Below are 13,874 nucleotides of genomic sequence, written 5' to 3' on the forward strand. Positions count from 1 at the left end.
TTAAATTTAAAAAATCAAAAAAATCACCAACCCTGATAATATATGCTTATCCTGTCAAATTGTTTTTATGTTTTGAAAATTTTGAAAAGGCACCATTCGATTGGTGTAGATTAACACACTGACCCGCGCAATTAAACTGTCTTGGTAACAGTACTAACAGTAGGCTCATAAAACTGATCGAACTCGAAAGCGGTGTTCATCATTGTTTTGGGACTAAAGTAGCAATCTTATTGCTTCTCTTGATTCTCTGACATAGCCGATGCCATAACACTGTTCGCGTATCTCTCGAACTACCGAGGCCGGTCCCGACGAGTTTGAGCTATCCATGTTATACTCTACTTTAGATGTTGTTGTTTTCAAATCCCTTTAGCTGCGAGCATTTCGCCCTTGGCAGCGCAATGCCTCCCTCAAGTAACCACACGTCCTTGTCATCTGGTCAACGCCAGAGTAGAGCAGACTTTGTAAGTCTGTAGGTGTGTGTAGGAGCCTGCGGCGAAGACCTGCCAGATTTGGGCAGTGAAGATGTTCAACGGTCTCCTGGTGGTAGTCACAATGTCTGCAATGGGGTTCCCACATAGGGTTAATTTTGTTTATGTGCGTGTCCTGTTCGGGCTCTGAAGATCAAAGTCTGATCGGCTCTACATAACAGATTCGCAGGACTTTGGGGTTGGGTTTGTCCATGTACCCGAAGAGAGATCTTCCTGTTTCTGTGTTGGCCCATCGGTTTAGCCACTCGTCTCTTCTTTTGGCTTGGATGATCCCTCAGCAGGTCTGTAAAGAGGCGGCTGTGTCTGTCTGGGGCAGGCTTGCTCCAGTCTTTGATAACTGGTCTGCAGTCTCATTCTCTGGTACTCCAGAATGGCCAGGTCCTCTTATTTTAAGCAGCAATATGTTCACCGATCGAACTGGTGTCGTAGTTAGTCTAGCTCGTTGTCCCTGGTGGACATCTTAGTAATTACAGAATTTACTATTACTTTTACTTTTATCCGCCGCTTATACCCTTTTGGGTGTCGCGGGAAGAAAGAGACGTCTCTCTGTCGCCAGCCGGAGAGCTTGGGTTAGGGGGATGCCATGGGTGGTAAATGTTTCCCTGACTCCATCTATCCAGGTCTTTCTCGGTCGCCCTCTAGCTTTGTTGCCGTCGAATTTTTTTTTGATGTAGGCACGTTGTGCTGGATGGTGTGTTGGTAATACATGTAATTACAGAATTACCAGACAAATAATGACATTACGTGCTATAAGTATAAGAGTAAATTTCGTTGTCCAGCTTATAAAGAAGTGAATGTATTGTGGTGACACAATGCAGTCTTGCTTTACAATTTCTTTTCGACTTGATGATGCGATCTTTTGTAACAGTGTCTTGCAGATTCAAATGTCCTTGTCTCTTCTTAATTAATTACAATGTATATCAAACAACAACTAGTTGTTTCCCCATCATCTGGGTCCCTGAAGTACGACGACTGGAGCTGTGTAAAGAGAGTCACATTACATGTACTTCTCTCGAGGGGGAGCATTTTCGACATACATGTATTAGTCTTGTCAGATTGTTACTTTCTTACATGCAGTGGCGGTGGGTAGTGAAGGGCTCACGGGCTTGAGCCCCCATCCTCACCCCCACGTCTATCCCAAGGCAAATGAAAATAACGAAATAAGCAGTTGAAACTGTTCTGATCCACCGCAATGAACACAGAGTGATCAACTTGGCGGCTTGCTCGTTTATCCAATCACTGTTGTCTCCGCTTACAACTATAGTAACCTAACAGCCAATCAAATGTCTTTAGGGCTCAGCAATCAACCAGCCCGTTCCCACGGTCTCTCCTTAATGAAACCCCTCTTGTTAAAAGGTAGAAGACTTGAAAAAAATAACACTGCACAGAGGGCTCACGCTCTCCCAGCCCTGACAATGGGGTGAAAGTTGACGACACACTTTCCCCCTTTGTTAGGCGCGTTCTATTTTCTGCAACAACACGACCCAATCCACCTCATAGACGGTGTGTGTTTGGAGTGCTGTGTGTTTGTGCCGCTGAGATTTAACAGTTATTAATTACATCAAACTACTTTTGAGGCAACTTTTTCATAAAATAAAAACTAATTAGAGAAATTTGGAGGTGAAACGGCTTCGTCCCCACCATCCAGAAGAATTTAACGTTGAACAAAGAGATGGCAGACAAAGGTGACTCTTCTCGTTTGAATGGTTCTCAAAATGCCGTGGCTCGCCGTGAGTATAGAAAAATCATCACTGTGTTGTTCTTATTGCTTGCTTTTTAGTGGTAAAGAAGTGGAAGAAACCTAAGCCCCACCCAAATCTAGGTTCACCCACCGCCACTGCTTACATGAAAGTTTGATTCTAACTGCAATTCTCTGACCAAATGGACATCATAATAATATTATATATCCCTGTAGTCATGCTGGATGAATTGTAAGTTAGGGAAAGTAAAAATAAACTCGCTTCCAAAGAGATTACATTTAAAAAATCTCATGGAGACCAAACCTTGATTCTAAAAAAAACCAAAAACAGTATTATTAAATCAAGCTGCTGAAAAGTTGTGCTTGAACAGCACATATGATTTGGACATTGGCGACAGTGATGTATAAAAATTATTTAATATTTTGGCCTGCTTCAGGCGTTCCACCCCATGAGATGAAAAAAAAAAACAAAGCGTGCTTACAAAATTAAATTTGGGATATGGCCTACATGGGAAGAGGTGAGAGATGGGGAACAGAAGGTGGGATTTGGAAGATGGGACTATGGTTATATTATATGTTTACAATAATGACTGTATAGCACCGGGTCAACCTGAAAACTTACGCAGATAGGAAATGACAGGAAACAATAATTCTTATTATAATAACCCCCCCCCCCTCTCTCTCTCTCTCTTTCTCTCGTTCTCCTTCTTTCTCTCCCCACCCCCCCAATTCAGTTTCTCTCCCTCTCTTTCCCTTTCTCCCCTCCCCCTTCTCCCCCCCCCTTTTCCCCCCCCCCATTCTCTCTCTCTCGCTCTCTCTCTCGCTCTCTCTCTCTATCTATCTATCTATCTATCTATCTATCTATCTATCTATCTATCTCTCTCTCTCTCTCTCTCTCTCTCTCTCTCTCTCTCTCTCCCTGCCCGCAGACAAATTGCACGCGTTCAACTCAAGAGCGCTGAAACGTTTGCTTACTTTACGCTCGTATCACGGGCCGTCACGCTCCAGCACAGGGAAGCCCCGAAGTCTCGCGCGAACGCGAGATAGGGCTATTGAAACATCACGGTCTTTGTTTCAGTGGAGTTCTTCTATAAATCTAGCCCCGACTGCCCGACAGAATAATTATGATAATATGATTCTGCTGTACGATCTGTTTTTTGAAAGTGTCTTTTTCGAGTTGGGGATATAACATGTATTCAGAGCCGAGAGTTTTCTTCCTCTCTAGGCCTATCTCTATGACAAGGACATGTGGTTACTTGAGGGAGGCATTGCACTTATGTATGGTGTGTGGGACGCCACCAGTCGCGCGTGCAAGCACCGAAGTCCTCCTGATCGAGGCTTCACCCAGAGCGGGTGTAAGGCAAGGAGTTTACAGTACATGTAGTTCTAAACTCCTTGGTGTAGTAAGGCCATTGCTGGTGCTTCACTGCGCGGCCGCGAGCGTCTCAGGGGTCGGGTTATACATGTATGAAATAAGAGTAAAAATTTATTCTGTGCATAACTATGATAACATTTTTTGTCATCATAGTTATGAGCGTATGAAGAGAATATATTTGAACAATCTTAAGAATTTATTCTTTTAAATTCTAATTTACATTGCTCTAGGCATCTATGAAACAAACGGAACGACTGAATTTCTGATGTATTGGCATTTTCTGCAGCACAAATCGCTTTGTAACGCTCTTCACTAAAACAAATATTGTCTCTGCACTTCGTGGAATTCCCACGTCAGTGGTGTAAAAGTTTGGTACATGTACTTTGCAGTCACACACAAAACAATGTGATTCTGACTAGATGAATTCCTTTAATTGCCAATTATTGCCTGAATATACTTTAAAACTCCACGTCATGCTGCATTTTGTATTCCCAGTCACTTCCTACACCCAGGTCCCCAACAGAATGCTTTTGTTGTATTCTCAGGTGATGACTTGCAGGATCAAATGACATCGAAGAAAGCATACAGAGTGGAGGAACCTGAATCTCAGTGATGAACAATGGGAAAGTGCAATATATTATACAGGGGAATGTTTGGGGCGACATCATCTCACCTTTCATTGTCATGAAATAAAAAGTAGAACATTTCGATTTTTATAGAATCCCATTGAGTTGTAATTTTTTTCCATAATTTGCTGTTTTCCATATATATATATATATACGTGCACCTGGTACAACAGTATTATGCCATGATTAAGTGTCGTTTTACCATAAGGCCCCAACAAGAAAGAATGTAGAGATCTATCTGAGATGTAATTTGTCCATCAATTTCTCAGTTTGCTAAAGGCAAACTTTGGTTGAGTAAATCCGAAGTAAATCGACAACGTCGATTGTTGATCAAGAAAGCCATCTAATTTGTAAACAGCAATGCCATCGAATAACTCTTCAACATAATTTAGATCATTTCGGAGGTGGGCTTTTGATCCTGCCTGTTAGGGCCAACCCGAGCTGAGATGGATACATGACAACATCTCAGCAGAAAGACAGAAATACTCGATAAAAGTTGCTCCCGACTTGGGAATCAAGCTCTTGTATCTTTTATGCAGCAGCAAATTGAGCGCCTTTCTAATTTACCACAGAATTGACAGCACGTAGGTTTCCTTATTTTTACATAGCGAGTGCACGCCGAGACTTTGGTGTGTGCGTGTGTGTGTATGTGTGTGTGTGTGTGTGTGTGTGTATGTGTGTGTGTGTGTGTGTGTGTGTGTGTGTGTGTGTGTGAAAAACAGGTCTTCGGGTGATGAACAAGGGGGGAGGGGGAGCTAAGGGATGGTTGTTTCTCACTTTTGATTTGTATTCTAGTATACAGTAGAGATATTTTTTGCTCATTGCCTATCAAATTATCAAGTCATTATCTATCCATATTTATTTCAGTGGCAGCAATCAATATCTTGAAGTTGAAGCTCAGTTTTACATTTTAAAGTTTATAAATACGTGGATTTTATTCAACTAAACCCCTTTCGTATATTACCCACCCCCTCTCTCTCTCTCTCTCTCTCTCTCTCTCTCTCTCTCTCTCTCTCTCTCTCTCTCTCTCTCTCTCTCTCTCTCTCTCTCTCTCTCTCACTCACTCACTCACTCTCCCCCTCTCTCTCTCTGTCTCTCTCTATTTTGGGGCTAATTTGATGGAAAAAGGGGCCTTACTCTGAGGAAGGTAGGCCTACCCTGAAAGTAATGCCCCTAAAATTGATTTTACAAATATTTCCAAATGGAGATCAGGGAGTTTCGGTTCCTAGGATATTCTTACTTACTGACTATCCCCCTAGACCGTCAGGTAGGCCTATATAAGCCGGAGAGCAGTCGACGCCATGCTTGTTTGTCCCTGGCCACGTCCTCCAATTTCGGCAAATCAAACTAAATCAAAGCCATGGGTGATTGCCCCGACCCTTATCGTGCAGCTATAGCTTCCAGTTGGTCATCCTCGTTTTCGTCTTCCAGTTGGTTTCCAATACCGTGTCTGACAGAGCAATCGTGTCTTCGGCATTCTTAGAACATGTCCCAGATTCTCCATCTTCTTCTTTTTTTATGGTTGTATTCAAGTACTCGAAAATGTAAACAGTTGGAAAATCGGCAATTTTATTTTCACCCAAACTTCGTACATGTATTTTGAAGACCAGTGCCTTCCCTTAAACCAACGGGAAATTTTTTTTAAAAGCAGGCGTCTATGGTAGTGACCGTCTACCGACTCGGGTCCTCCACGCCCTTTATTCGTATGGAAGCAAAGATTGAACTTGATACATGTAGTAGGTCTACCCCAGACAGGCTCAATTCCTTCAATATTATGAGAAACTAATTAGATTTAGGTTAGGATGATTTCAGGCATCGAATTGATTTGTCACATGATGAGATTTAAGTGAATGGTCAGATGATAAGATAATTGAATGGTCAGACCACGTGACAAAAAACAACGTCCTCACGAACGTGCTGCCACACTACACATGATGATGTTCAGACAACGCCGACCTCGCTGGCTAAACCACGATCCCATGGTGCAAGATGAAAGAACATAAATCCTTAACTACATCCTGTATGGGCTGCTGGAGACTGGGAAAAGGTCGCTCCAACTAATGTTTAAATTTAAAGATGTGTCTCCAGAGACACGAAGGCCCTCGAGATTAATGTGTAGCCATTTATTTGGGAGGACGCAACATATAGCACCTCTTATCTTGGAGACCAGACGTTTAGCTGCAGCCTACGAGGAGGAAAACAACATCTCTGCAATGTCGACTTCTGACGTACGCAGGTTAATGAGTAAAAATTCTCATCTCAAACGCCCACCCCCGCGCGAACCGCAGTGTTCAGTCAAATGTAGCCGCTGCAGCAGAGACTGTCGCTCTTAATTTTTCTATAAATATAATTAACTGTAGACGTTACTCTTGCAGGAACTAAACTCACCCGGACTCCTCACAACCCGTCTCCTCCTCACTCCCTCTCCCTCACCCTCTCCCCCTTCCATTCCCTTCACCACACCCTTCACCCCCCCCAAACCCCACCCCTCATTCCCTCTCCATCAACCCTTCCATTCCTAACCGCCCCCCCCCCCCCCCCCCCACTTACTCCCGACCTCGATCCATTACCTATTCCCGGCCCGTCACCCTCACTCCTCCTCTACAAAAAGGGATTATAAAAACCTACAACAACTATCACCCCGGTATCTTCCTCAATTGCCCACAGTTAGCAGTACCAACGCCTCAATGTAAACTGCAATGGCTGTACTTCTACTTCTGTGCCCTCAAAGGGCATTAGATCTATACAGAGTTGTGGAGCCTAAGTTTGAAAAATAATAAAATTAGAAATAAACAAATTTGTTATTAGTTATATGGGATTTGTCCATTTGAATACACAGAAGCTTAATACCAATTGCCTACTCTTTGTGACATAACCCAAGGAACTTGTTGATAAATATTAAAAGACAATCTTGGCATCATCATCATCGTCATGTAATAATAAAGGGAAGTAGTTACGCCGTCTCTGAAAGAAGAGCTATCACTATGGTTACGTCCCTTTGACGTTTCCATCGGATCTATACTCATCATAGAAAAAAAAGATGTACACAATTGGCACTTTTGGTTTAAAAAGGAGGTACATCTAACTCTATGAATATACCGGTAATTCTAAGCTCTCTGATTATACTAAACCGACAAAATAAGCTGTTTCTTTAATTCTTTATACATTGTACAATGTATTCGGCTAGAAAATAGTGTATCAAATGTATGTCAGAGTGCACGATCTAGCATTATTATGTCACAAGGTTATGCACTATGATGTCCTTTATTTTTCTTTCTTTTTTTTTTTTGGGGGGGGGGGGTACATGTTTTACGGCGCTCGTAACTGGGTCACAATACATGTAATATGAGCGCACGGGACACATTAAGCAGTTTTAGTTTTAGTTTGGTAGGAATTAATTTAGAATTTGGCCGGGTGGCGGCATAATCCTACTCTTATCGATTTTGGACCACCAAGCGATCTTTAACGTACACAAATTTCACATGGGACCTCCGAGATTTTTCACCCTTATCCGAAAAGGGTTAGATTTTATCTACCATACGACCAGGGGTGTTTTGCTGAAAGACAGCAGCACGAAGGAGCCTAGGAGTAGCAAAAGAAAGGCTGCAGAAAGAGTTAGGAGCCCGAAGGAGGTGGCAAAGGAGGTGAGGGGGTGGGGGCAGAAAGTGGAGACGAAAGCAGGCGACAGAACATTTTTGGATACCAGGAAAGGAGGTGAAAGTAGAACAGTTTAGATAAGAATTTTTTCCGTCGCTATACGGATTCGAATCCGGGACCTACTTAATGACAGGCGAACACCGTGACCCCTTGCCCACGAGAGCCCCCCCCCCCCCCTTTCCCATAATGTCTGGTCGCACACACTACGCCATGTATGGTGTGGCACCAATGATAATCAACGTGTAAGGTCCCATGTAGGAGTTTGCAGTGCCATTTTGTGTCAGAAGTAAAATTAAACACGAAATGGAAAGGTAGAGAGAGTCGAAATGTTTCAGAAAGTGAGGAATTTGACTAAACGTTTGTTTGCTTGTTCGTTTGTTTGTTTCTTCCTTAGGGTAAAGAGAAGTAGATCTACATCGCCACAATAGGGATCATAATTTACTGCTGGACGAAAGTAGGACAGACAGAAACAACACATTATATTGAGCAACGATAAATAACTGTACTACGTCGTAGCAGTGTGGTATGGGATGTAAATTTATTGTCAGACGAGTATATATAACAAAGTCTCTTCACACAATAGCAGTTGACTGTTGTGAATACAAAGACAATCCACTGTAGTACTGCACCGTAGGATGTTTTCAGATGAGAAACTTGCATCTTTGGTCTGGGGGGACGTAATATTAGTTCCGTTTTTATCACGCTGAACTACGGAACTTTTAGCCCCAAAACACATCGAGGCGTTGTGAGCTTGGGTTTATTCGGGGAGGTTTTAAGGCTCTCCACCATTAATTTGGTTCTATTGAAGGATGTTAAATTTGGAGGCTCTGCCTTCTAAAACCTTACAGGGTTGAAAGGGGCTTTTATCATGGTATACAATTTCGCACATTTAATTTTTCATTGCCCTTGCAATAAAACAGTCGGCCATGAGAGACAAAACGTTCAGGTGTCTGAATTCTCTCCCTCTCTCTCTCTCTCTCTCTCTCTCTCTCTCTCTCTCTCTCTCTCTCTCTCTGTGTATGTGTGTGGGTGGGTGTATGTGTGGCCGTGCGGAGGGTGGAGGATGGATGATGGATATCGGGGCAACGAGACTGATTTTTACGGTTTTTGCCTGTTTATTCTTTGGGATTGTGTGTTGGGCTTTTTAAAAAATTAATTTTTCTTTGGTAGCGGTGTGTGTGTTTGCTGTGTGTGAATACGTGTGTGTGTGCGTGTGTGTGTGTGTGTGTGTGTGTGTGTGTGCGTGTGTGTGTGTGTGTGTGTGTGTGTGTGTGTGTGTGTGTTTTCGAGTGTGTGTATGTCCAGGGGAGGGGGAAGGGAGGGCACACTGACTGATTGATCTTGCAATTTTTGCGTAGTATCGTACCACAACATTTCTGATACAGGTTTGACTTGAAGCTTCGTTTTTTCGGATGTTAACTGACATAATAAAGGCCGTCAAGACACCCAGGCGAGTGACTAACATTCTGAAAGAGCATTTGACCATGACAGCATGGGGGTGCAGTGCTTCTCCCCAACGCGTGGAAATGCAATAAAAAAAATAACGGAGTGGCATGATGAACTATAAAAAAAACAACTGAAAGGAACAAATAATGATGATGATAATAATAATAATAATAATAATAATAATAGTAATAATAATATTAATAATAATAATAATGGTAACCGTAATAATAGTAATGATAACATTAACAATAACTATAATCATAATAGACTGCCAAATGCAGTTCTTGGAACACCTAAATAGATACAAACTAACAAAGGTTACCTTGGAAATCTATCTGTCACTGGCAAAATTGAAGGCAAGCGAGACAGGGGTAGGCCCAGTGACCTACTTGGAGTACCTAAACAGATGGGTGACAGGGAAAGATCTGGGTAATATAGCTTTTTTAGAGCATCCGAGCAAAGGAATTAATTGAGAGCCATGATCGCCGATGTCTGTCGCATATCTAGCACTTGAAGTTGAAGATGATGAATAGGCAGCATTTATATAGCACTATATACCATACATGCATAAATAAGCACTGGTCGCTTAAAGAAAAAGAAAAAGCTGAGTGCTTAGAAAAATTAAGCACACTAAAGCACTGAGTGAGACAAAGCACGAAAGCAAAGATAGTACAAGACAAGATGGGCCACTCAGCCTAAAAAGTGTCCGCAGGAAGTATGCTCTTTGCTTCAGATGGCGCTGCAGTCTGTTTTGAAGCTCTCTTTCGTTTTTCCAGAAGAAGAATAGGAATAGCACCTCCTTGCGTGCGCAGATCGACTGCTGTTCATCAGCAGTTCGGGTACGTTCAGTGGGGAGTTTTAGTTTTTTTTATATTTTAATGACCTCTCGCCCTTCATTCTAAAGTCAAATTAAACGAAGAAAACCATCTCCTTTTCCTCCGGAAGAGGTTTTTGTCAGCGTAACCATTTTTAAAAAGCGTTCTTCCGAAATTTATCCCAAAACTTGCTAGTTTCACTTTGATTTTTTAAAACTCAAGTAGGGTAACTCTGTTCGCAAAGAGTGCGCTTTTGTGAAGAGGGCGCCACCAAATTTTGAGGACACTTTTTTAATTGGCTCAAAGAGAGAAGTGGCCCATCTTGTCTTGTACTATCTTTGACGAAAGAAAGAAATAAGTCCAACAATGAACGGAAGAAACAGTTCGGTAGTGTGCAATAATAAACTAGATTATGTGTGCAACAAAGAAAAACTTAGACAAAGAACTGGGTACAATACAGAACTGAACATAAGTGAGGGCTAAAAAGAAATGAGTGCAACAAAGAAATGTGCTCAACAAAGGACTGTAGGAAAGAGGGTGATTAAAGGGCACACCTGCTTTGGTTTTCTTCGGGGTTTTTTTCTTAATTAATCTTGCTCAGAAAGGTGTGTGTGTGTGGGGGGGGGGGGGGGGGTTCTACACACTTATTTTGTGGAGCGCTGCACAGGCATCACTTTTACTGGCATCAACCTATTTTTCAGCATTCTATGCAAGCATAAGACAACGAATTTCAGGCTGTCAAGCTTTGACAATTTACAACAAGTCCTGATTGTCAGCTGAAAAACGCTTCTCTGCCTCACAATTGGTTCTAAACGAACATAATATGTTTGTCAGTCCTTCTGTTAGCAAATTGTTGTCTTACACATTTTCTTCACTTTCACAGCTGGCAGTCATCCAACAAACGTTCCTCTGTCTCATATCTGGCAGTCATCCACCAAACGCCCTTCTGTCTCGTATCTGGCAATCTGTTACAAGCATTCCTCTGTCTCACAGCTGTCAGTCAGCTAGCAAACATTCCTCTGTCTCACAGCTGTCAGTCAGCTAGCAAACATTTCTCTGTCTCATAGCTGGCAATTACTTGACAAACCTCCCTCTAACTTAAGACAGGCAATCAGCTTGTGTGTATTCCTATTATATTCTTACTATCTCACTTCTGACAATCAGCAAGCAAAGTTTCCTTACAGTTGGCAATCAGACCAGTGGTGTCACTTAACAAAACTCCGGGTGTCTCAGTTGACAGTCAGCTAACAAAACTTCATCTGTTTCATAGTTACTTGGCAATCAACTAACGAAACTTCATCTGTTTCACAGCTGGCAGTTAGCTAACAAACTTTTTCTATCTCACAGCTGACCGTCGTCCGACAAATCTTCCTCTGTTTCTTCCGCTATGACCGACAACTTGTGCCTGGTTTTGATGACGTCATCTAATGGGTTTCCTTTTGTCTCTTTGAGAGTCAGCAGCATGAGGCCACAGAGCAGACACGAGATGCCCATGACAAGGAAGGAGATGTACAGCGTCTCCTCGCTTCCTGGTATCAGGTAGGGAGCCGCAATACCGCCCAGCCGCGCGCATGCGTTGAGAAAGCCACTGCTCTGGTTTCGGACAACGGTAGGATAGAGCTCGGAGCAGAACAAGGTCACGATCATCCACACCGCCTGGATGTGCACTTTGGCCACCATAGCTAAGATGGTGATGGCTTGGCCTCTGACCTCCTCGGGGGCGAGGAAAGAAACGAAGACCACGGCGATACAGGCACTGCCGATAAGGAGGAAGTACAGCACGCTGGCCACTCGACGACCCAACTTATTGGAGGCCGGGGCGACAAACAGCATGCCTGGTACCTCGGCAACCGAGAAGAGAAGAAAGTTGACGTAAAAGTCCCCGGAGAGAGCCTTGATGCCAAAGCTTAGCGAGTAGTAAACAAGAGCCAGACACGCCCACACAAAGCCCATGACCAGAGACACTTTCCGGAGAACCGGATCGACGAATAGATCCATGAGAGTGTAAGAGAACCGGTTGTTGGCAGCCCTGCGAACCTCCTCCGTGGACACCATCGCCAGAACCGACATCGGGGGTGAGGGCCGACCATTTGTTCGAGCGATTCTAACCACCAAGCGCTTTGCCTTGTCAGTGTGTCCGTGAATTGCCAACCAACGAAGGCTCTCAGGCACCCAAAACACAGGGAGGAAGTAGAGGAGAGAGAGCAAAGCGGTGCAGAGATGGATGTGTCGCCAGTCCTGCAGGAGGTACACCATGACGGAGAAAGTGGCGGCCCCGATATTCCACACGGGAAGGGCTCCGAGAACGGCGCGCCACCAGGAGGAGACAAATTCCATGGGGTACAGGAAGTATGACGTCAGGACGCCACCGATACAAAAACCGATCAAGAAACGGAGGGCGAGGAACACGCGCCAAGAATCCGAGAAGACAATGAGGAAGTTGAAGACAGCGTGCAGACAGATACTGCCGTAGAGACTGACTCGACGCCCACAGCGGTCACCCAGGAAACCACTGACGTAGGAGCCGAGGAGAACACCCGTCATCTGTATTGATATGATGAAGGACTGGACCCAGGACTGATCACAGATGAGGTTCCACTGGGTGACAGCGGTTGCAGAAGAGTCCTCGTACACAATCTTTCGGCATGACTCCCCCTCCCCTGGACAACGTCGCACAAAAACTGACTCGTTAGACCCTCTAATCACAGACGTGGCCATATCCGATACATTCCAAAGAACACTAGCTGGGATATCTTTAAGACTGGAAACTCCACTCATGTTGGACAGGAAAGTAGCTCCGGAGTCTATCGTATCAGACGGAGGGGTTGTGATGTTACCAGATAAAGCTGTGGTGGTGTCCAGTTGTCCTCTGCTTGTGGCGTAGCTGGGGTCAACGAGGGCCGACTCACAGCGCCAAGCTCCGTGGTAGTTCCCAAAGATCATGAAAAGCATTCCCCAGACTGCGCAGATCTGCGAGGTGTAGGTGCACACGACCAACATCAACTGGAACACACCGCAGCCTCCCGAGATGACCACCAACTCGTCAAGGGTTCGAACCTCTGTCACAATAGATAGTATCAGATTTAGATCAAAAGACTGCATTTTCACAGCACTTAAACCTGTTTGAAAGTATAGATCTATGTTATTAAAATGTATTATTACCGCAACAGACATCAGACGTGTTAATTAAGTGGGCGGGCGAGTGTTCTGATGTGGTCTGCTCCTTTTTCTCCACCAAACATTTATCGTCCTTATCTCTTCTACTTGTCTTTATAAGTTACTCCCTAGTAGTACCACGTCTAATAGTTGGCACTTTTATGACGACTTCTGGCTTCTGTTATGGCCAATGAGACCACTCGTGGTACGGTACAGAAACGTTTGCCACATTTTAAGCATTACTTATGGATGGGCTTGTGGGCGTTTCTCTTGATTTCAGCACTAATTTCTTATTCGTGAAACTATTTCTTATCATGTGTATTATGGTGTGTAGGACCTATCTATCATTCACGGAACAGGGCACTCACAGCTGGCAGGTGCTTAATTTGTAATGAGCTAAATTGGGAGATTTTGTTTTAGTAAGTGTTTTAAGGCGAGCGCAACTGCATAATATGGTCATAATATATGAGGGCGCAGGACTCATTAAACGTTTTTAATATGGTAGAAATTAATTTGAATTTTGTCTGTATGGCCCCCGAAGCTACCCTTATCGATTTTTGGACCACCAAGGGTTTTTAGCATGCGCAAGTGCACTCAGGGTCTCTTTGATTT

At 43.6% G+C, this 13,874-nt stretch overlaps 1 protein-coding gene across 1 annotated transcript; it reads right to left on the reverse strand.

Annotated features, from left to right (window-relative positions):
* Nucleotides 1–11,262: 11,262 nt before the first annotated feature.
* On the reverse strand, nt 11,263–13,208 carry LOC101847789 (solute carrier family 22 member 15-like). Its single transcript, XM_005090935.3, has one exon. It carries the CDS (start codon nt 13,206–13,208, stop codon nt 11,448–11,450), a length of 1,761 nt encoding a protein of 586 aa, XP_005090992.1. The 3' UTR covers nt 11,263–11,447.
* Between the last annotated feature and the right edge of the window lie 666 nt (nt 13,209–13,874).

Source organism: Aplysia californica, unplaced genomic scaffold (assembly GCF_000002075.1).
Source record: "Aplysia californica isolate F4 #8 unplaced genomic scaffold, AplCal3.0 scaffold00023, whole genome shotgun sequence".
NCBI classification, from domain to species: Eukaryota; Metazoa; Mollusca; class Gastropoda; order Aplysiida; family Aplysiidae; genus Aplysia; species Aplysia californica.